We start from the raw sequence: 25227 nt of genomic DNA, 5'->3' as shown, positions 1-25227 counted from the left end.
AAACAAATCTTTTTCATTTAAGAGCATATATCTAGGAGCATGCATTCATATAGAAAATCAAGAACAATTGTACATACCAAGCTGAAATTCTTGGTATGTACATACATAGTACATACTTAATGGATTAAGATGATGATATGAAATTCTTCCAATATCCAAACAAAATTTTCTTTTTTGGCTCACATTCTTTTTAGATTAATAAACATTCAAATCAATCACATGATTCAAGCAATTTAAAAAAAATCTTTTTCATTTAAGAGCATATATCTAGGAGCATGCATTCACATAAAAAATCAAGAACAATCACTACAAGAAACCTGTGGATTAGCGACGACCTAAATCCGACGCTAATCCGTCGCTAAATGGTTTAGCGACGGATTAGCGTCAGATTAGTGATGAATAACTTTCATCACAATTTTTTCGACGCTAAGTAGTGACAGAACTTATCCGTCGCTACTTTTGTCTCTAATTTGCGACGAACATGATCCATTGCGAGTCTTTCACTATTTTAAATTAGCGATGGATAATATCTGTCACTAATCCGTCGTTAAATTTAAAAAAAAAATTTGCTCTCTGTCGATGCGTTCTTCGGCAGGGAGCAAATTTTTTGCACAGAACCGATGCGTTCCGGTGTCGAGACGCTCTTCCGCAACGAGCCAATCACGGCGGGAGAAGGGACGCGCGCAGCTGCAGGCGGCCAATCAGGCGGTGGAGACCGGCAAGGGGCACCATCGGGAGGAGGAGGACGGCACGAGGGAGAGGTAGCGGGAGGAGGAGGACGGTCTGGGGGATGACGCTAGTCACGCTCGGAGGGCCTTAGGCGAGGGAGAGGCAGGATGGGCGGTGGGGAGGGGGAGGACGCTCGAAGGGCCGACGCCAGTGTCACGGCTCAGGGAGCCGCTATGCGTCGTCAGAGGAAGGGCGGTTTAAATCAAACGGGGGGAGGAAAAAACGGAGGGAGGAAAAATTTTGCGCCTCAGGTGGGATGGTTTAAATCGAAAATTAGCGACGGAATTAGCGAGGGAATTTTTCCGTCGCTATTTAGCGATGGATTAGCGACGAAAAAATTCCCTCGCTAATTCTGTCGCTAATTAGTATTTTTTTGTAGTGTTTTGGCGACGAAAATTTTTTATCGGTAATCCATCGCTAAGTAGCGACGGATTTAGCGAGGGAAATATTTTTGTCGCTACTTTTGCAAATATTTCGAATGTTAGCGACAAATAGTTTTCTCTCGCTAATCCATCGCAACTTTGCGACGAAAAAAATCTGTCGCAAATATTCGTCGCTAATTAGCATTTTTCTTGTAGTGAATTGTACATACTAAGCTCCCTTTTAATTATAGAAAATCTTTCTTTACTTAAGTTTTATAAAAATATCTGCCAATTGTTCATCGGTGTAAACAAACCTTAGCTTTATATCACCTATACTTACATGATCCCTAATGAAATGATATCTAATTTTATATGCTTAGATCTGGAATATTGGATGAGATTTTTAGAGAGATTTATTGCACCAATATTATCTCAATAAAGAGGTATATGATATAAATTGACATTAAAATCACACAATTGATGTATAAGCCACAATATTTGAGCACAATAACTACCAACGGCCACATACTCAGCCTAGGTGGTGGATAATCTCACAAACTGTTGTTTCTTAGAAGACCAAGAGATCAAACAATCACCAAAAAATTGGCATGTTCCACTTGTGTTCTTTCTATCTATCTTGCATTTGGCATAATCAAATTAGAATAGGCCACAAGTTCATATGAATATTCTTTTTTGAATAACAGAGACCAAGATCCAAGGTGGTCAATAGATATCTAAAATTTTCTTAACGACACTTTGATGGAGTTGTTTATGATTGCTTTGATATCTAGCACATAAGCACACACTAAACAATATGTTCGACCTACTAGCCGTTAAATATAACAAAGATCCTAGCATTCCTTTATAGAGCTTAGTGTCAACAAATTTACCTTTTTTATTATTTTATAATTTGATTGAAGTAGATATAGAGGTTGAACATCCCTTGGAGTTGTGCAAGTTATACTTTTTCAATAGTTCTTTAGTATACTTGGTTTAACTAATGAAAATCTCTTCTTTGCTTTGCTTGACATGCAGTCCAAGAAATAAGCTTAATTCTCCCACGTGAATGCTTCCGGCATAAGCTTAGAAAATCCATTGCTCATAGATTCATTAGTAGCTCCAAATATAATATCAACAACATAAATTTGAACTATCAAAGTTTCAAGATCATTCTTTTTGATAAAAAGAGTTGTATCAACTTGACCTTTAGAAAAACCTTGATTTATTAAAAATGTGCTAAGCCTTTCATACCAAGCACGAAGGGCTTGTTTCAATCCATAAAAAACTTCTTAAGTTTAAATACATAGTTTAAAAAATAAGAATCTTCAAATTTGGGGGTTGTTCCACATAAACTTCTTCTTTGATAAAACTATTTAAGAAACCACTTTTGGCATCTATTTGGAATAATTTAAAATCAAGAATGCATGCAAATGCCAATAGCATTCTAATAGCATCTAATCTAGCAACCATTGCATAGATTTCATCAAAATTAATTCCTTCCTCTTGGCTTTATCCTTAGGTAACATGCTTAGCCTTATTTCTAATTATTTTAACAAATTCATCAAGTTTGTTTCTAAAAACCCATTTTGTTTCAATAACATAATCTTTGGGTCTTTGAACTAGATTTCAAATATCATTTCTATCAAATTGATTATGTTCTTCTTACATGACTAATTCATCATTAAGAGCATCATCAATTGACTTATGTTCAATTTGAGAAACAAAACCTAGAAACTTGCATATATTATTTAAATAAAGCCTAGTTCTTACCCCTTCATTTGGAGTACCAAATATATTTTTCTTGGGATGATCCTTGGCATACCTATATTCTTTAAGAAGATCATTATGTTGGATAGTATTTTCTTGCAAATCTTTCAAAGGGGGTTCAATTCTTCTTGCACACTCTTCTCTTGCTTCATGCTCTTACTTGGTGGGAGAATAAATTCACCAAATATAACATGAATGGATTCCTCAACAGGATTTTTTTTATCAAATACTCTATAAGCTTTAGAAGACAATGAATAACCAAAAAATATACCTTCATCATTGTTGGCACCAAACTTATCTAAATTATTCTTACCATTGTTTAAAATAAAATATTTGTAATCAAAAGATTTAAAATAAAAAATATTGGGCTTCATTCCCTTGTAAAGCTCATAAAGAGTCTTTTTAAGGATATGTCTTATCATATCTTTATTTGTGATGTAGCAAGTTGTATTTATAGCTTTGCCTCAAAAATAATGAGGAAAGTTGTTTTTACAAAGCATGGTTCTTGTTATTTTCTCCAAAGTCTATTTTTTCTTTCAACAACTCTATTTTGTTAAGGAGTCATAAGGGAGGAGAAGTTGAAAGAAACAATTTTGTAAAATCTAAGTTTTCAAATTCTCTACCGTGATCACTTTTAATGTATGTAATTGAATATCCTTTTCTTAATTGAATGCATTTGCAAAACTTGATAAATTCATGTAATGCATCACTTTTGTTAGCAAGAAGAACAACCCAAGTAAAACAAGAGAAAACATCAACAATTACAAATGTAAACTTTTTTGTATCAAGACTAATTGTTTTAGATGGACCAAAAGGATTTAAAAGTAGAAGCTCTAAAGGTCTTGAAGTAGAAACAACATTTTTAGATTTGAATGAAGATTTTGTATGTTTACCTTTTGTACATGCATTATAAACCTTGTCTAAAGCAAAACACAATCTTGGCAAACTCTTTACAAGATCATGCTTGATAATTTTAAAAATAACACTAGTTCTAGCATGACCTAATTGCCTATGCCAAAGCCAACAATCATTGATAGCTCAACTTCTCTTCTCTCTACGCATGTGCATTGCACCACAAGATACCATTGAAGTGACCTTTTTTGTTTTGATCCTGTTTCTCCTTTAGGATTTTGTCATCTTAAGAAGCAAGAGGTTCAGATAGTAGCTAAGGTTTGTAGTTTGAGAAGATGACTACAATGAAAAACATTCTTTAGTGCGTTGGTCACATCCTCTCCAATGATATACCAGAATGGACCAACAATCTTTTTTAACAATTTGGGTGCAATCAAGGTGAATAGCCCTCATATTAAAGAATTTAGGATAAAATAAATATTTTGAGTGCTTCTTTCATCTTGTGTTTCCTTTTTTAGAGAGAGAGAGAGAGACCTTATTTTCCACTGTTAATCTTAATAAAGACATGCGCAAAGACTCGGTCACCTTTTTTTTTTGTCGATGACCTTGAGAAGTTTGTCAATGGGATACATAACACACTTCGTATTTCATATTTACAAAATAACTGATAACAAGGAACACATACAAGTCCCATAATATTTTTTCTTTAAACTTTTTATAACAATATATAAAACCTTATACACTGCACCAATGCATGTATTATGAATCGTATGAAAGTGGTGATCTCATCTCCTTTGGAAATTGAGATACTTGATGTTGAAGGTGAAAATAAAGAGGAAGAGGAGGATGACGGCACCATGGAGTCCAAGAATAGGAAAAAGGAAGTCGGCCCTTAACCCTAGATAGGATTCCATGAATTGCTTAGGAGTCTGTTTTTCTCCACCAAAAATTTGTACAGCCTCTGGCCGATCTTTCAACTGGGTCACCATGAGGCCGTAGATCGTCCATGCTGCCGGGTTCGCCCAGTAGTACCATCTGAGCCATGAACGCATCATCTGCAGCATCAACATCACTTCACAATTAAAGTGTTATCTTATTAACAAAAAGCAGGAAGGCTGTTCATGACATTTGGCATGTTTCCTATCGGTGAACTTTATATGAATACACACAAAAGAGAGAGAGAGAGAGAGAGAGAGAGAGAGAGAGAGAGAGAGAGCCGAAAGAACTTCAAAGAGAGAGCCTAAGTGCCTGGCTAAGTGACACAACCAATCACTTGCTGGAACCTGCAATTTGTTGCTGTCATTTGATTGGCTGTTGTCACATAGCCAGACACTTAAGCACTCTCCGGATCACATCTGCACACACAAAAGCAGAGGAGATTGGTCATATTTAATATCATAAATTTAGAGTGATATTAGATTTAGACCATAGTTCTTTCCGCCATGTAGGAGCCACCAAGGTGCATATATATTTGTTTCATATTCAATATCACCAATTTGAGTATGACAGGATCTCTTCTCCACATGTGCACACACGCACATACAGAAGGAGAAAATGTGGCTGGATCAGGTGCAATTACATTGCACAAATGCAAAATGCAATGTGCCGCTGCCCCTGAGTACCCTCCATTTTCTGTGAAATTTTAGAAAACGACTTACCGGTCTGGGAATGAAGAAACCAGAGAAAAGGTTCCATGTCACGAAGAAGAAGAAGGACAGTGCAGCTGCCAACTCGAGGCTAGGCAAAAAAGACACCAACATCATTCCAAGGAGAGTAAAGTACATGAAGCCCAGGAAGACGAAGGATATGAACCATATAAACTTTATCAATGTCCACTGAAATCCAATCATCGAATACACAATGAACGAGAAAAGCATCACTTGCAGTATGATATAGGGGATCTCCACAGCCACCTGCAAATCATTTCACAGAACCATCTCTGACATATTATTTGATAAAATGAACAAAGACACACCATCAATATGATAAAAACAAATAACACTGCAATATTCGAACATCTAATACGAGACTGCACATAAACCCAGCGAATTATGTGAAGAGGTAAACATGTTATTATGGGTTGAGTCACGTCTTTTTTTTTTCTTCTTATAATAAAAGTGAAAAGGTTTGGAGGTGTGATTAGGTGATCAGCCCGAGTACTTTACAAAGTACTTGAGCCACACATAACCCACAAAAAATTGCTAATGCATGCAGTGATTTTGTGTGTAAAACACAAACACAGAAAATCGCTACTCGTGCAACAATTTTTTTGTAAAGTACTTAGGCCCGATCACTGTGTCTACTTCAAAAGATTTCAATAAGATCATAGATAATTTGTGATGATGGAACAATCACCAAAAACAGGAAAATAGAAAGGACATTTTCTACTTGGAAAAACCGTCATATGTAGGGCTGGTAAAGGAACGAACCTAACAGGAGGGGGCTGTTCGGGCTTGGCTCGTTTACCGCCACTAGATGTTCAGGCTCGGCCCATATGAGCCGAGGTCGTTTCTGCCCGAGCCAAACGAGCCAATCTCGAGCTCGCTCCCCATAATTTAAGAAAACAATTTCTGTCAAAGGGTACATTGTGAAAATGAAACCCTTGACCTATCTATTAGAAACAAGCATAACCATCTACCCAGTTGAGTTAACATGCCGTTTTTGTCAAATGTAGCATATAAATTCCATATAAATACGAGATGATTGGAAATGAACACCCCTTGTTCATGCGCAACTTAGCTATCTATACCGAACGAGCTCGTGCTTGGCTCGCCATGCATCCAGACGAACCAAACACAAACGAGTTTGGAATGAGCCGAGCCACGCAATTCGTTTCTCACCCTTAGTCATATGGATATGGCTGTGGGTATGGGGATACACTGGCCATTTTGTTTTCAATATGACTAGCATATAAGGGAACACAGTATGAGTGCCAAAATGGAGTATCTATGTGACATTAAAAACAAAAGGGCTACCACATCTTCTCCTACCTGAGAAATGGCGTAAGGCATAGCTGAGTACATCCCTGCTGATTTTTCACGATAGAAAACGTTCCTCTCGAGCCACACAATGGGTTGAATGGATGAGCAGTTGACAAACCCCAAGAACAGAGCCGATACATACAGGGCTCCAAGAGTGTTAAACAAATCTTGCTCTTTCTTCCTGTGTGGTAAACAAGGAATTTGCTTGATACATTAGTCATTAGATTATTAACACACACACACACACACAGAGAGAGAGAGAGAGAGAGAGAGAGAGTCTTACGGCCTATAACCGATGTCCCAGAAGATGGTGCCAAAGATAAGACCAACTAAAATGGTGATGAAGAACCGCAAGAGATTTTGTTCAGGGTTCCTCCAGTAAGACCAATGTTGTTTCAGATAACAAGCAGTGCATTGAGTTTTGAAACTCCGAGCGTATCTTGATGTGAAGATGAGTTCCTGTGAGCCCGGCAATGGTTTACTCAACTCCTCAATCAGTTGCATGCTTTCCCTACCCGAATTTCACATTTTTCCATTAGTAGAACAGAAAAAAGGAAGAAAGAGAAAAAAATGACATAGTAAATTAAGCATATAAATGTGGTTACTTGTATAGTGGGGAACGCTGGTAATATTCAGCAAAATCTATTCCGAGCTCAAATTCTGTATCCGTAGATGTAACATCCAACATCCATGCTGCAGGATTGGAGCCATTTCTCATCTTGGATACTCCTGGAATTGCCTGCAAATCAATTTAATTTGTTCTTACTCGGAAACTTGAACTAGTACGTCAATATTTGGACAGAACAAATTGGTAGCCAAAAAAATCTGTCCATTTACCTCAAAATATCTAATCATATTCTGCGCTGAATTACCCAGAGGCCCACTGTAGATAAGCTGCCCTCCTCTTTTCATAAGTAACAGCTGCAATCATATATACATCAAGAAAAGTTTTGAGTGCCTAGATTGATTAACAATGTGAATTAATCAGGGCTTTCTTTTCACTATAAAGAAGATGAAGTTAATTTTTCTCTAGGGGAAAAATACTGGATATTATAGTTTACACCATACTCTCTAGCAGAGAGAATCACAGGAGTTTCTTCTGCGAAATCTAACCCTATAGATGTGTTCAACATGGTTCATTTATTAGGAAATACACTTTGAATATTGTTTCAATGTAAAAACTAGATTTTATTATCAAACAATTTTGGTATGTTGTGGGCTATGGACTTTTAAAATTCCTAAAAACCTACTTACACGTTACAGTTGCAGAATCCAGAACATGTTAGGTATTAACTATGTAGATTAGTTCCATAGGGCTTCAACCAAGAAATATTTAAAATTTGTTGAAAAACTGGTGTCACTAGACAGTGCGGTGCTGCTACAGTAGCCAATATCTACCTCATCAAATGATTCAAAGATCTCTGTGTTAGGCTGATGAATTGTACAAACGACTGTACGGCCAGTATCAACTGTGTTCCTCATCACTCTCATTACGACGGTCGCAGCCGGAGTATCGAGCCCAGTTGTGGGTTCGTCCATGAAGATTATGGAGGGATTGGAAACCAGCTCCACCGCAATAGTAAGGCGCTTGCGTTGATCAGTAGTGAGGCCAAACAAAGCAGGAACACCCACCAATGAACTCTTCAATCCATCCAACTCCACCAATTCCATCACCTCATTCACGAATCTCTGCACCCGAACCTAATGTATATTAGGCTTTGACATTGTGAAAATAACTCGACATTAAAAGAAGGGACATTAATTTATATATGGCATCAAACTCTTTAGGGCTTCATGCTATGTCACATGGATACGGCTGTGTGTATACACGGCCATTTTTATGAAGTTTTCAATATGACTAGCATATAATGGAACACGATGTGAGGGCCAAAATGGAGTATCCATTTAACATAGGCTTCATGCTGTGGACAAAACTACAATCTTAGCGAACTAAAAGAAAAACTCAGTGGTTGAGGGAATCACAGTTCTTGTCTCCGGTGTAATCTCTGCAGGTAGTCGAAGCCATGCCGAGAAAAGAAGGGATTCATAAACAGTAATGTAAGGGGAATGTATATCATTCTGTTCACAATAGCCAAATACTCTGGCAAAAGTTTCTTGTTTCTTCGGATAGCCGGACACGCTAATGCTTCCTTCTATATACCCTCCTGTCTTTCTTCCTGCCAAAACATCCATCAATGTTGTTTTACCGGCACCCGTCACCCCCATCAGTGCTGTAAGGGAACCAGGTTTGAAAGCACTGCTAACATCCTTCAGCAATTGGATTCTCTTCTCCCTTGACCCATATTTCTTCATTTCCTGCTCTTCACAAATTAAAAGTTAAAAAGGAAGAACATGCATGCAGGATAAAGTTGCATGCCATTAATGTTAACAATGTTCAACTAATGGAAGTGACCAAAACACTTTCAAAAGGGTTGACATTAAGAAAATGTATAAATGTTTTTCGATAAAAAACATATTTTTGTTTTTTCAAATTAAAGTTACAAAAGTTCCTTTTGATATATCTTAAAAAATTTGTATGAAATTTTCTTTTCTTCCTAAAACAAAAGAATTAATCTACTCCTAGACTAACTGAATATATATTTTTTAAATGTCACTATTTTGATCATTTCAATTAGTTTAATGCCTGCTAATATTAATAGAAATCGGTCATGTCGAAATGACTTTGCTATCTAGTTTGCTTTCATAGGTGCAAGTTGAATATATAATTAATATGCCCCTCTTTTCAACATGGTCTGCTTGCTAAGAACACATAATAATAGGACTCTAAATCATCAAATTTTTTTATTAAAACATTGTCAAATTTTGACAGATTATAGGCTGTTGATTTTTGAAGCTCTTGTAAAACCTACTTATACAGCAGGTACATGGTCCAAAACTTATTTTTTACTTAACAAACCATGTAAATGACATCAGCCAGGTAAAACTCAAGAAAAATTGAAAATGGTGCTTTATATGAAATCATGTTAACATGATCAAGCACTCCAATGAACAACAGAACAGAAAAGAATTGGATGCATAATTTACCGCAGGCATGTCGACATAGTAGTTTATGTGCTTGAAAGTAAGTGTTAGAGGTTGGAGCGGCAACACCATCCGTCTCTCAGGAGTCCCGTTTGTTAAGCCGAATTTGGGACTGGCATCACGTCGGGCGTGCCCTCTACTATCATCAGCCGGAACGGTTGCAACATTTGAGTGAGCCCTTTGTGGGGCTACAAGAACCACATCACATGATTAATTATAGTAACCCACCAATCCACAGTAGAATCCAAAAGCCAAGTTCCCAGGCGTGGTTAGGTGATCAGGCCAAGTACTTTACAAAGTACTGGGGCCACAGAAAGTACAGAAAATCATTTACGCGTGCAGTAATGTCCTGTGTAAAATACAAACACAGAAAATCGCTACCTGCATAATGACTTTCTGTGTAAATTAAACACAAAACACAAAAAAGCACTACTTGCAGTAAATCAGGTGCACTTTTGGAGTGGGGGAAAAAATTAAGAGATTTTGGAGAAAACAAGAAGCTCTGACTTTACAGGTGTTCAAAAGTAGGTGTTAGGCTTATTTTTTCAAACACATTACCAAGGCCATGACACCAGTTTCCATTAATAAATGGGAGCTGCGCACAAATTCTTGCAGTAAACTTGTTTGGTGAACGCATCAACACTTTGTAGCAGGCTACAGGATGTTGGTGTTCAGGGTGAGAGGTACCTTTTGGTTACTTGGACGTAGAGATTGGCAACGTGTTACATACCCCTGAGATAAGTCAAAGCAATTACGCAGAGCGTGTTGAAGATTACGCAAAATCCACATAGAGCTCCGATGCAAATCCAATAAGAATCTGAATCTGAAAACATTCCCCTCGTTCTGAGGAAGGTCTTGCCGATTGTCTCCCCACCAAGCATTGGCTGCAAGAAGGAAATGATCACATATGAGAGAGAAGCCCGTAAGTTGAAATGGAGCTATATAGGTTTCTGATGACAGATCTCATAAAATTTGTGCACAAAAGAGCTTCCTTCCCGCATACACGAGGCCCGGATCAAAATCACGGATCCCATCATTCATTTGAAATAGGATGGGTTCCATCATACATTCAATCCTAGCCATCCAGCAGAATCATCTATCCATTGATTGAATGGTTATGATTGGATGTATGATAGAACCCATCCTATTTCAAATGATGGGATCCGTGTCCCCCGATCAATGTGCAATCACAGCCCCCACCATGATTCTCTGTGGCCCACAAACAGGGAAGGAGGATCAGATGCAACGTGATTGCACAGTTTTAGAGTGCTGCTGCACCTGATCACCCACCATTTTTAGTTTGCGGTGCAGCAGCAGACTAAAAGTGTGCAATCACATTGCACCTGATCTGCCCTCGGGAGCATGCCCAAGAGGTGTTGCGCAGCCAGGTGAAGCATTAGATTTTGTGTGAAATGTGAATGCACCTGATTTCATGAGCTCGCTAATGGGTTTGCTCATGTTTGGATCCTAATGTCAGGTGGATGGGCCCAAGCTACAAAAGCAGGCTATTGGTCCAAGAACTCCAACTGTTCTGACTTCCAGTACTAGCCACATCTAGATCATGTGTTGGACAAGCCAACTGCTTTAAACGTGTGAAGGGGGCAGGCTCAAGCATTATATCATTTTCTTTTTGGTGTTTTTAGCTAAGTCATGAGAAAACCCGGTTTTCATCAGCTACAACCGTGATGGGTGTGAACTCAGCTGTCTCTAGTGAAGGCTTCCGTTAGAACCTCTGAGGTCCATCACACCTTCCCGTTTAGTACTTCCGGCTTCAGTCTTGTGGCAAAGTATATGCACACTTCCGGTATCGAACTCGCAGCATTCTTCAACTTGAACGCTTTTAAGTCTACCCACCTAACCAATTGTATGAAGCTCTTGGAGCTTTTCGTGTTGTATCTCACGAAAACAGATTTCGTTGAAAATTGTTTGATTACACAAACAAAGCCACACCTTACCGTGTTCCATCTTTCATCTAGGAACTCATTAACAACCACCGCATTTTGAGCATATGTTGCAGGAGACACCCAGTAGCCCCAAATCCACCAAGGACGGATGTTATCTGAAGATACAAGAAAGCAAAGTTCACTACCTTTTATTGAGAGATATGGCAAATTGCGACGTGAAAAAAAAAACATCATATATAAACTACTGAATTTGATTTAAAGGATTAACATTGGATGAGCTCACACTCTGATCCATGAGGTAATATCCAAAGTTTTTAAACTTTTTTTTTTGTTAATGATCTAAGCATTTTATGAGCAAACAGGATGCTTTCCTGAATAGTGCACCCATGCAGGAAAGCTCTTATTATTGGAAATAATGGGAGCAAGTATACCTTTCCCATCATTTTCTAAAAAATTTCACGTCGAGAACACACTCTCCATAAGAGAGGAAGAACCTACCTTTAGAAATAACAAAACCCCCAAGAACATAGATCATCACAAGGACGGAAATCCCTAAGATGTTGGAAGCGACTTGTGTCCTCGCAATTGTGGCAATGAGACGATTAAGAGCGACCGAAGATTCTCCTATGCAAACAAATGCCAGGAACAGCCGAAATAGCCTACAAGAGCACACAGAATTTTGTGAGGGAAACAAATGCAGCCCTGATTAAGATTCCATTTCACAGGGACTGCCTTTTTATGCTAGGCCAAGGGAAACCTCGGCCTCTGGTTGATAAATCCTTTGGGCTTCCCCCCCTGCCCAGCTGAGAGTACACTCAGCTTCAACCTTATAGCAAGGGATCTCCCTTGTGGTTTTCGACCTTGTGATGTCCCGTGAGCTTGGTGAGGTTAACAAGTCACCCATACCAAATAAGTAGAACTGTTGTGAGCTTTCACAGAGACTGTCTTAACACACAGTTTGGTGCACATCGTACTCAGAAATAATTATTCATCAACTGGTTTTCTATAAATAAAACAAGATCCAATCTTAAGAAGCATACAGGCAGGCATGCATACCTGGTGGCAGAGCGAGCAAAACCAATTGGGAAGTAGGTTACCAACACCCATATGGCTGATTCGAACAAGGTGATAGGGACATGAAGCAGTGCTGATGGCAGTAAGAAGGTCCATGATGGATAGCACTGAAGATCCCTCTGCTTGAAGAACACAGGAAGCCTCAGAAGCAGCATGGTGAGTTCAACCATGCCATTGAACATCAACACTACGACGCCAGCGTATATGGCGCCCAGCAGCCTGATAAGATCTTTGTCGATTGGCAACGGATCCTTCCCATGGGAGAAGGTTGCTGTCACGATGACGGCCAACAGTAGGATCTGAATCGCTTTGAACGCGTGCGCCGTGCTGTTTCTCTTCACAAACAACAGCTCCCTCGACAGGCTTATCTTGAACAAGTCCCACTTCTTTACATGGAAAGACTTGAGTGGCAAGGCCAAAGGCTCTTCCTCTCCCATGGGGAATGTTGTCTGTATGTCTCCATGGCTCATTTGGTATGATTTGAAGGACTTGACAAACTCGTGGTTTGGAACATACTTATAGCATTGGTACTTGTTGGTCCAATACTGTGATTGATCCTTCCCTGACGTCACCTGAATCACATATTCTACTTTAGGAGTATTTTTCAATTTGTAGAAAGTTTTACTTTGTATAACAACCTTGTCATATCTGGTCACCCATTCCATTCTAGCACTTTTCTCACCCAACCACACTCACTGAGCAGAGATCCAAAGAGCGGCCAAAGTGTTATGGATATTTGACACAGAATAACATGACAGTATTTCATGTGGGGCCAGCACTATGTAGCTGTGTGCCCCATGCAATGCTGTTATGTGATTAGCTAGTGTCATAATCTTGGCACTTGGCCACTCATTTGATCTCAACTCAACTCAACTTCAGATGAGTTTTGATCAAATCTGACCGGTGGATAACTACCTTGTCATCCCAAATGATACTTTTAGTTATAGTAAGTGCAAGTAAACAAATTTACAAAGTCAGGAATGTACCTCTAAGAGGAAATCAGGAGTGTTCTTTTTATCAGGGCACTTGAATCCCATGAACTCAAAGAAATCTAGAACCTTCTCCCGCGGACCTTGATATAAGATATTCCCTTGACATAAAAGTATGATATCATCAAAGAGTTCAAAGGTTTCTGATGATGGTTGCAGCAATGTCACAACCATGGTGGTATCCATGACATGCGCCATATGTCTGAGGAATTTCACTATCTTAAACATTGTGGAACTGTCCAAACCGTTTGATATCTCATCCATGAAGAAGGCTCTTGAAGATCCCACCAACATCTCCCCTGAAATGCACAAATCAGTTTTATAATACACTCTAGGTTCACCATCAACAAGATTTCTAATTAAATTTTGTGCAACTATCCTCACATGCTGAATTGCCTTAAGCAAACTCTACCTCACATGGACACATTTTCAAAGACACGATACCCATTTACATTAATTCTTTAGGAGCCTCTGAATATGTATGATTCCATACCAATGCTAAGTCGCTTCTTTTGACCTCCTGATATTCCTCTTCTCATTTGATCTCCCACCATAGTGTGTGCACAGATAGAAAGACCAAGCACCTGCAACACATCATTGACATCAATTTCGTTGTAGCCATTGTTAATAGCAAAAAATTGGAAAAAAATAAATAAATTGAAAACTAGGAAATCATGTAAGAAGGGAAAAGACATTTTTTCCACTGAATTCAGCTGATATAATATAAATATTATCCTTGGAACGATAATATCGAGATAAACATTGCTGATACTTTAGCCTATTAAAATGCCTACTAGAATACCACGTTACTTGCAATATTTTTCAAAATATTACCAACAATTGTCAATATGCAATTGTAGGCATATATCATTTCGTGTTAAGTGAAGAAAAAAGTGCTAACTCAAAACAAGACATCTGCTAGAAACATTGGACAATTGCAAAAGCAACAAAGAGTAAAGATGACCACCTCAATTATGTACTCGAGTGTCAGGTTCCTTCCTTTCGCCATGGCAGCCTAACAAAGTTGAAATGACACAAGATGTAGCGTCAATCAAATGCATGGACAATTTTTGTGGTCATTTAGATAACAGCAAAATTTGTCACATTGAACACCAAATGATGACCTTCATAAGTGCATCAATCTCCGGGTCGGGTTTGGCACCCGTTTCCTCTTCTCTTCTATAAATCTCTGACATAATTTCTTCCAAAAAGCAAACAAACAAACAATAATCAGCTTCAAATTGTCTATGGATTATTGGTCAAACAAAAAAAGGCCCAAGACCTGTAAAGGATTCGGTCTCACTCGAATCAAATCTGATCTTATAAATGGATTCAGCATGGTTAATTTAATAAGAACCAAACCTTATATTTGTAATTTTTTTTTTTTGACAAAAATATGATTTGTTATATCAAAAAATTTTGTGTTTTGTCACCTCGTTGATTTTTGAATCATCAAAAAACTGCACACAAGTCAGATTTAGACGATTTAACTGTCAATCTTCAGTAAATAATAGATCACATCTATGGAGTCCGATTTAATCAAAACAACTTGCAACAATGAAATCCCAATAAGGGATACGAAAATAGGGCGGACTTTGGCGATGAGCAGAACCAATTTGGTTTTTATGCACTTTTCAGTGGCAAATGTCTTTGGATGCACTATTTGTCAAACTCAAATATCTGAAAATTTTCATGCTAATGAACAAGCTATATATATATATCAGGTGCAATTGAATTCCAAATCCACCCAATTCCACCAATCCAAACACACACTAAGAGCGTGTTCTTGTTCCAAACACATGACCCACTGAAATGCTCATTGATAACTCTTTCGTATAAAGCATTTTATGGAAATGGATTCTAACTGTACTCAATTCAGTAAAAATCCACACATAGTAAGGGTGTGCTTTGCATGATCCCATTGGAAACATGATCAATTGAAATGTTCATGGAGCATGCGTTCATGGAAAACAGTTTGGAACCGAACCATTCCATCGAGACAAATACAAGATGCAGTAATAGTAGGGATATAAAAGGTTCAGACTCGGGTCAGATGTGGCCAACACCATCCAACTAATAAGATAGCCAAATGGATACAAATTATGATTCAGGTCCCAATATTATTTTTTTTTACATGTATAATGGATTCGGATTTGGTCAGATATCAGATAAAAACTGATCCGTTAACATACCTAAGTAATTATAGGTAATTAATAAGCAATAAACCATGCCTTAGGCTCTGCTTACTAATGCATCCCTCTCTTTCTAGCATGCTGTTACATTGTCAGTACCCCCACTCAGTAACTTTGTCACCATGGATCTGATTATCATGGACGAGGGTGCACCTAGATTCAACTACATATCAGGTGCAATCACATTGCACTGCACACTGAAAGTGTGCCACTCCACCTGACAACCCTTCATCTCACTGTGGGTCTCACAGCTGACAGGCTGTATTCATAGATGGAGGACGGCCAGATGCAGCGGCACACTTTCAGTATGCAATGTGATTGCACCTGATCCGCCCTCTTAGATTCGAACAAGGTGAGTTGTGAGGTTGGTACCACTTTGACAACTAGATTGAGTGTACCACCAAATTAACAAGTAGGGCAACAAGGCCCCCATCCAGCTGAGCAAAATGAACGGTCTGGGTTTGACATTGACCTACCTGATAGGGTGCTGCCACCAAACAAATTGTATGAGAAGTCCAACGTCTCGTGCACCGTCAACTCGCCTTGGTGAAGGTCATACTGGCCCACGTACGCGCTCGCCTGCTTTGGTACCGAGCCCACATCCAAACCATTGTATGTTACTTTCCCTTTGACCCTTGGACCAGGTTCGAGTTTTCCAGCTAGTGCTCTCAATAGGGTGGACTTTCCCGAACCGGGACGCCCAAGGACAAGAACCATCCTAACAACAACAACATAACAACCATCAAACACTAGACGGTATTTTGTTCCAGAAAAGAAACAACATCACATGGTAAGAGAAAGCATAACACATTGCCCAGTTACCTAGCAATAAATCACCATCATATTATTGTGATGGAAAACCGAATGAGATCGTTATAGAGATTGAAGCGACCCATGAAATTTTTGCCGATTATTGGTGTACAGGACCACAATGGGTCCGATTCTGAATTTATTGGCTATTAAATGTGAAGCCATGCATAAACTCATTCCCAGATCCATATCAAGATTCTGGTGGTGTATGGATCCTATGTAGACCCGGCTGCCTGTTTCTAGCATATCAAAAAGTTTACTGCAGGCCAAACTCCTTTAAGCGTATTGTGGGTGATGCCATTACTGATTCCTACCTAACATGAACCTTATGTTGTTGAGAACATTATGGGCCTGATGCAGTGAACAGGAGTGAAGGAGGATCACTCTTGAAACCTGCAAAAATCGATACTCTAGCGCAACTACGAAACTAGAAAACTAAGAAAACAAGAAAAAAACTAAAATTCTCTTATAATTCATTCATCTCACATGTCTTTCTCTTCTCTACAAAGAATTTATATAGCAAACAATAAAGCAGTCTCTCTGATCTTAATATGGATTTAAGATAGATCCCACATAAAATAAGATTCAAAACAAAATCCTAAACTAAGATCCAAACTAAATAATAACAAAAAAAAAGCCAAATAATGAAAATGAATCCGAATAGACTCTATTGACTCGGTAGTATCTCGCTCCCACTCCTGCATCATTCTCCTCGGATTGGAAAACACTTGCCCTCAAGTCTGGATCCTCCTTGCTCTTCTTTCAGTTCAGCTCTATCCTTAATAAACAACAGTATGTTACAACTTATTGTAAATATGGGTCGGCTAGCACTAGTGGGATACGACTCAAAAAATATCCAACTAAACTGGAAGGATCCATCTAGAGGTACTATTGGATCCAAATGCTTCACAATTGGGTTTAGATTTGGACTTGGGTCAAATGGAAAAGAGTTGTCATAGATGTATGCTGGTTTTATAAGTTTCTAAGACAAATATATGGATCCAAAATAGGGTTAAAGGGTATATAAGGAGGCACAAATGCGTTTGAAACGATTGAACTAGCTTGAAATATGGACTTTGGGTGAAGGTTTGGAGGACTTTGGAACAAAATAAGGGTTTGCAATCGGTTTTGGATGGATCCAGATCCAAACATTGGAATAAGTGGTCAAAATAAACCCTGAACTGGTCCAAAAAGAAACAAATTGGGTTCGTTTATCCTCAAACCGGTTTGATCACAAACCAGTTCAGCTGGTTGTGCACCCGATTGATAGAGAAGAAGAGCTGGTTTTGTGATGCTTTTTATGGATAACCCGACTTGCCTCCTGGCTTAGGCAACTACACTCGATTTTGGTGATCAACCCACTCCATCATGCTTGCACTATATCATTTCTATTCCTACTTATATTTGATTAAAGAGATATCAAGACATTTTTCTGTTGGTTGATTTCAAAACATTCCTAACATGCCTCAAATTCTTTTATAGATCATTTTGTCAGCTTCAATCTGTTGGGATTTTTTTTTTGAATGGTCATATCAATTAAATTGAGGGGAACCGATCCTTTTTTCTAATGAGATATTTCCTCGAAATTTTGCAATAAATCGATGATCGAGGAGCACAATTGAAGCTCTAATACCAATTTGATGCAGTGAATAGGAGTATCGTTCTTGAACCCCGCAGAAATCGATACCATAGCATACATACGAAACTAGATAAACTAATAAAACAGAAAAACTAATAAAAAAATAACTAAAATTCTTTCATAATTTATTAATCTCACATCTCTTTCTATTCTATACAATGAATATATATAGCAAACAATAAAGCAACCCTAGAAACCCCAATCTTAATATAGATCTGAGATAGATTCAATATAAAATAAGATCCAAAATAAAATCTTAAACTAAGATCCAGACTAACTAATTAAAAAATAATAATAATAAAAGTGGATCTGAATGCACACTATGGACCTGGTAGTGTCTGACTCTCGCTCCTGTATCAGCCCAAAATCAATTGGCAATGAACCCATTCTAACCTCAGCTGATTCATAATATTTTAATATTTTTACTTTTCTTAAAATTTTCAAAGATTTTTATACTAAAAATATAAAAATAACTAATTCAGCTTCACAATCCGAACCAGCGCATTTTCTCTGAACCGTTGTGAAAATTGTTGCAGGTCAGATACACTTACTGACAAGCGTGGCTGGGAGCTATCTATCCATCTTGAAGATGGACAGTGGTCAACAACCGAGGGATTAAACTTAAATCTGATGGTCTTGTCAAGCACCTAGGAAACTCATGAGAAGGAGGGTGTCAATGGGTCCAGTTTGACCCGGAACTGGCCCGATACAAAGCTGGATCAGGGTTTGGTAATAAAAAAGGTGATCCAATTATAAACTGAGTCTCAGTCCCAAAGTATCCTATTAGTATATGGAGACCAGTATGGTTTGTGAAATGTCATATTAGACCCTGGCCCAGTCTGAGATCCAATTAAGTCGACCCATGATTTTTCAAAACAACAACTACTCCTTCATCCCAAAACAATTGGGGTCGGCGATATGAACCAAAAAAGAAAATCATTCTCGGTCTTCCACATGAATCCTTCTCCTCCAATCATTTCTATCCAATGCCATGTCCTCGGTGAGGTTCAAAGCATTCATATCTTTTCCTATCACCTCCATCCATGTCTTCCTGGGCCTATCCCGACCTCTTTTAACTAATATATTTTCCCATTTCTCCATCCTTCTAATTGGAGCATCATTAGGCCTTTGCCGAATATGTCCAAACCACCGTAAACAATTCTATCTCACCTTATTTTCAATGGGTGCAACGCCAATCTTCTTACGTATCTCCTCGTTCCGAATCTTATCTTTTATTGTATTTCCACACATCTAAATATGAAAAATGATAAAAAAGTTTATTTTACCAGGTATAGATCAGGATGGTCCATATAATCTTTACTCGGGTATGCTTAGCAGACCCAATAAGACCTGCATCCGGATCTGATACCAGCACCTCAAAGACACATCCATATTTGAACTCACATGAGTCCGAATCAAATCCGACCTGTTGACACCCCTAATCATGACCGGTGCATTTAATGGGTTGGATCTTTTGGTGCCGACATACCATACCCAGAAAATTAATCCGGGGGACAGCGTGGGAGGTGCCTTGTCTAGCAGGGTATGAATCCCAAGCCACACCCTTATAATCAATTAAACCCACATCTAATATAAATTAGTTTTGAAAGGACCATGTGTTTACCCCCCACTTGGGCCATTGAATCATCACTTTTGTGATCCATTACCACAACCGAATAAGTTTGGGGGGGGGGGGGGGGAGGGGGCTTCAATTTATGAGGCATTGAGACAGCCAAACTCGCTATCAGCATCATAAACGTTGTTGCTTATGGGGGTACGATGCAGTATGCATCATTCGAACTCGAGACAACTCCAGTCCAGTTGCAAGTTGGTGTTAGATGCGTGCCGTGACGGGTCCTAATCCAAGCTCGACCCAGCCAAGCCCAAAGAGATTGAGCAAGAGTCCACCCATCTCAAACTTGCCCAAGAGGAGAACCACATGTTACTGCGGACCTAGGCCGAGCCTAGGCACCAGTGTGCCGTGTGGCTGGTCCAATCCCAAAACAGGGACTGCACCGGGTGCAACAATATGCCAAGGGCCACATAAAACTAAAGAAGTCTTACCGAGATGGCTTTATGATGCCTGACAAATCATACAAGATCTTGACCACCGTCCGCTTGTCACGAAAGACTCGCATATAGCTCATCATCATTTCCTGTACAAAGCACCACCACGCATCAGTTGATTGATTAAACAGCTCAGCATGAACCAAAGTTCAAAACGGTAGGCCCAGTTTTGGCTCCATATGCTGGACAAACTTGACATTCTCCATGTAGTCCTAGGGTATGGACGAAACCCACATTCTCAGACAATCAAGGGCAGTAATGAGTGGCAGGACCAGTGGATCCACTGCATTAAATGAAAGGTTCTGATAAACATGAATTTTTGCTTTTGCCTTGATGCCGATAGCGATAGGGATGGCAGTGGACCGAGGGGAAAGCGGCCCCCCGCCGCGCCTCACCCCGTTTGGACCGGAGATGAAGGGTATGAAACGGGGATGGAGGCGGGGACGAAGGTTAAAATTCATCCCCAGGATGGAGGCGGGGATGAACTTACACTTTTTCCCGCCCTGCCTCATCCTTGTTTGAACCGGGGATGAAGGCGGGGGGGGGGGGGGGAGAGAGAGAGAGAGAGAGAGATGGAGGCTAAAATCCATCCGGGATGGAGGTTCTAATCTTGAGATGGGGCGGGGGTGGAGACCCTGTCCTCCTTCCCCGCCCCAGTCCATTGCTATCCCTAGATGCCGACCTTTACCCGCAATAGCCTACTGAGGGTCCTTTGGGCACTTCAACTTAATGTCACCAAGCTAAAGTTATTGGAGACAATTCCACTAAAGACACTCACTTCGAAACAATTCCACCTTTCTGTTTTTAATTTATACTAACCTTAATTGGATCCTATTAAATTGGAAACGATACAATCATGTCATATGACTAAAAATATGAGGCTTTGCTCTTTTTAACATGGAAGCAGATCAGGTCATGCTGAACATGAGCTTTTTTTTATCATGCCAACATCGCGGCCGTCAGTTTTGTATTTTGAAAAGTTAAATGGTCAATGGAACAGTTATATGCTATGTGGCATTCATCGAAAATGCAAACAGACGGCCACGATGTTGGCATGAGCAAAAAGCTCTTGATCTGCTTGCAAAAAGCTCATGTTCATCATCACCTGATCTGCTTCCTTGGTTCTCAGTTTTGGTAAGACCCCACATGTAAGGAGGGAGTGTTGCCCTTGAAGGTGGTGGCAATTTACCTACTTTTTGAGATCACAATGTCCAGAAACTGGTAGATATTTCACATGAGTATTAAATCATCCCTCTATACTGAAATGTAAATTTTGTATTTTCTAATATCTTTTGGCATGGGATAGGTTTGGAGACAACTATGATGTCAGTCTCCCCATGTGTAACATCAACTGTATTTTTTATTTGTTTAGAATAATTGTGATAATTAAAGGCGTCCAGGAACATCTATTAATTTATAGAATGTGCAAATAAATGCAATAGTTAATGTAAATTTTAAAATATTATTGGCACTTTTATTTTTTTATAGGCAATCTGGGGTTAGGCGGACCCTTACAAGATATCTCTTAAGCCCCATGTCGTAGAGGGATTCGAAACTTCAGCTTTGCACAGGATCCCGCTTACCACATGGTAAATTATAAAATATTATTAGCACTTTACACACGCATATATATATATATATATATATATATATATATATATATATATATATATATATATATATATAGAGAGAGAGAGAGAGAGAGAGAGAGAGAGAGTCTGCGTGCATGTGCATATGGTGTCAATGAGTTGAAAGTCATATGTGAAAGTTATTTCTACTCAATTTGACATCTGATCTAGATGTTTTGTTTGATGAGTATCGACCTTTAGATTAGTGGATTCTGATGTGTGAACAAGTTTCACCAGTAAAAAAAACAGTTGTAAACTTTTGGGCTCAAAAGAAGCAAGTTTCATCCCAAAAAACATAATTGAAGGCGGCATCTTTAGTAATTTGACCAAGAACGCATCTATGGGCGTCAGATATACGTATCCAGGCCGGCTTAATGTTGAAATCCTACATGGCCTTGCTACGGCTTGTACTTCAGTCCTACATAAAAAATAAAAATATTCAACAAACCCTAGGACGACTATGCTTCATACTTAAGACACCATGCTTCCAACTAAACATGATTTAGGTGCAAAACAAACTAAAACTTATGTGTTTGATCATGCTTAAAACAACGATGGAAATCATAGTCCAAACCACCGGAATCAGACGTACATGATCCAGTCTATTATCTAGATCCTGTCATAATCGGATCAATCCCCTCGATTATTGAGCAGCACTAATGGTTTACCAGAACACCACATGCATGCAACTGCGTCTATCCATCTTCTTTATGACAATAAAATACTGGGCAAAGTGAAGCCGAGCCCCCCAGTAACCGTTGGTAGCTATGCTGCGGTCAGGCGAGCCTGACTCGCCCTTGCTTGTTACTGGGTGCACTCATCCAAGGTTGTGGAGTGATATAGAACTTCGGATATTAATGGAGCTTCATTACGTAAACACGCGACTTAGTGTTTCTTTCAGTAAGCAGATCTACATCTTTATGTTGATTTTAGTGAGACCATCTACACAGTGTCATGCTTTCACTTAATCGGATCAAAGAGTTTGATGTTGTTGATGATGATGATACCTCCATGAAGTTGATGACAGCATTCCATAGAGTAGGAAGTGCTCTTTTTGGCTTCCGTGCATCTGCTTCAACATTCAGATTGTCGAAACGAATTTCGATCTTCGGTAGATCAATATTCATACTGCAGGGACAAAAAAAAAAGAAGAGAAAGAACCAATATTATGTTATGATTTTTTTATATGATGCAGACAAAAAAAAGTTCATGAGATGGAGTGTTTACCTATCAAGCCGGCCTCTCAGCCTAGTGAGGAAGCGCACCTGTTCTTCTTCTTGCATCAGTCTTCCTCTTAAATCATTCTGCCTGCCGGAGGAGCACAACTCGTCCAAGATTTCAGGGTCACTTCTGTCTCCGGCTTCAGCCATCCTTCCCCCCCTCTGTGTGCTGATGAGGGTCTCTAGACGGTGTTTATATCGCCTATCTGCACCAAAGGTCAAGTATGTATTACACGAAAAGTAGTTATATTTATTGGATTTTATAATGGTGTTTAACGAACACGTCGGTGGTGCGGTGAAAGTATGGCATGAAAAGGCAACTTGAGGGGTAGTTGAAGCAAGGAAAGTTGGTGTCTTTTTTTTTTTTTTTCATAATTAATGTTGGTCCGCCGATGATGTAAATGCCTATGGTGCACCCCATTATGAGGTAGGCAGTGGGCGCACACCGGTGGCCCTGCCTTGATCTAGATGATTCTGCAGAGGATGGGGCCCAGCTATAACTTTCCGTCGTCGTATTACTACGTGTACAGTCATACTGAATACGCCTTTTTGTAGTATATATTATGAAAGCCACCGTAGGAGAGGACCATTGTTCTGATTAAAGAAGGGAAAATATGCGTCGTGCTGATGAATTAACGATTCCTTCCATGCATAGCTAGGGTGCAGTTTCTTTTTTTTTTCTGCACAAAAAAGGTAAATATAAAGATTGAACCATAGTGAGGAAGAAACAAAAATGGATAGGAAAAGCGACGCGTGAAGCAGAAGCGGGAAAGTGAATGTTAAAAAGTAGTGTGAAGCGAGGAGGATGACAGGGAAAGCGATGCGTGAAGCAGAAGCGGGAAAGTGAATGTTAAGAAGTAGTATGAAGCGTGGAGGATGATTTGTTTACGAAGAAACAAAATAGATAGGGAAAGAGATGTGAAAAAAGATGCAATAAACATAATGACGTAAACATACAAAAAAGTAAGAAAGGTACATAAAACGAATATGATAAACAAAAAAGAATGCAAGATAGAAGTGAATAGGAAACGCGCTTCTCACAAATAAAAAGCTGTTTTTCTTTTTTGGGGAAGCTGCTTCTGAAATGCACTTTCAATGAAGCCTGGTGCCATTGGTTATTTGATACATGCATTTCATGTGAGGCCTGCACTCACTAGCTGTTGGCCCCATGCAATAATGTTGTTATGATGATTGGCTAGTATCACGTAGCCATGGCACTTAGCCGCTGCTTTGATCTCAACTCATTCCCCTTTGAAAGGTGCTTCCAGTAACTATAGACAGGACCAACTGATCAAAATAACGTTGATCTACCTTGGAAATTAACTTTCTATGGAAAACAAAAAGATAAATTTATAAACCAGCTAAGAGCAAAACCAAAGTGAGAACCTGTATAGTTAGCAGATTTGGGATTTGTGGAGTTGGCTCGAAGCGGACAAATTTTTGTGGCTTCAATTTCTAAAGAATTTATTTGGGAGACTTGGTCGTTCGGTTCACTGTTTTGGGACACGGTTCATTCCGTCCACTGTTTTGAGAGACTCTAATTATCGAGAGTTGATGGAAATTGTGGCTGGGAAGGTTTGACTTGATGAGACAATTAATATGCACAGTGTACATTTTTCTCCCAAATCAACTTGACAAAGGAGATATCCTATTATTATACATGATCTCAAATTATTTGCAAAATGGAACTTATCCTACACACATCTCTGCAAGTTGTTTTCAAGAAGGAAATATCTTATACATTCTTTTCTCTCAAATTAATTTAAAAAATTGGAACCTCGAGTGCGGATATACCATCATCCTACATTCAATCCTAGCTATCCATTAATAACAGCAAAGATTGATCCATATTTTCACATTTACTTGGACTGATCCTAGCCGTTCAGATGCTTCAGCAGGACGGGTAGGATCAACATAGGATGGAATCCATCCTATGTCAAAGGATGGGATCCTGTTTGTGAAACCTTTGGG

General features: G+C 39.1%; 1 protein-coding gene across 1 annotated transcript; it reads right to left on the bottom strand.

The window, feature by feature from the left end:
• Positions 1 to 4402: 4402 nt before the first annotated feature.
• LOC149828407 (pleiotropic drug resistance protein 2-like) lies at positions 4403 to 23498 on the bottom strand. The gene is made up of 21 exons (XM_090017559.1): positions 23264 to 23498; positions 23044 to 23164; positions 20406 to 20497; positions 16369 to 16610; positions 14825 to 14901; positions 14668 to 14715; positions 14194 to 14284; positions 13698 to 13999; positions 12694 to 13283; positions 12136 to 12296; positions 11689 to 11792; positions 10464 to 10617; positions 9737 to 9921; positions 8675 to 9007; positions 8090 to 8380; positions 7529 to 7612; positions 7297 to 7430; positions 6975 to 7202; positions 6701 to 6872; positions 5369 to 5623; positions 4403 to 4765 (listed from the first exon to the last, which is right to left on the bottom strand). Exons 1-21 carry the CDS (start codon positions 23404 to 23406, stop codon positions 4496 to 4498), a joined length of 4077 nt encoding a protein of 1358 aa, XP_089873685.1. The 5' UTR covers positions 23407 to 23498; the 3' UTR covers positions 4403 to 4495.
• Positions 23499 to 25227: the final 1729 nt, after the last annotated feature.

The sequence above is a fragment of the Nuphar pumila genome, chromosome 9 (genome assembly GCF_984573655.1).
Source record: "Nuphar pumila chromosome 9, dmNupPumi1.hap1.1, whole genome shotgun sequence".
Lineage (NCBI taxonomy): Eukaryota > Viridiplantae > Streptophyta > Magnoliopsida > Nymphaeales > Nymphaeaceae > Nuphar > Nuphar pumila.
Note: the sequence above shows the minus strand (reverse complement) of the source record. Positions and strands in the feature narration are given on the sequence as shown.

Excerpts from the sequence above, each read along its gene's own strand:
- LOC149828407 (XM_090017559.1), bottom strand. The coding sequence starts at position 23,406 with ATGGCTGAAGCCGGAGACAGAAGTGACCCTGAAATCTTGGACGAGTTG. Across the intron at positions 10,618-11,688 it reads TAGATGAAAGATGGAACACG|CCAATGCTTGGTGGGGAGAC; the intron begins GTAAGGTGTGGC and ends TCCTTCTTGCAG. Across the intron at positions 9,008-9,736 it reads ACTATGTCGACATGCCTGCG|GAAATGAAGAAATATGGGTC; the intron begins GTAAATTATGCA and ends TGTGAAGAGCAG.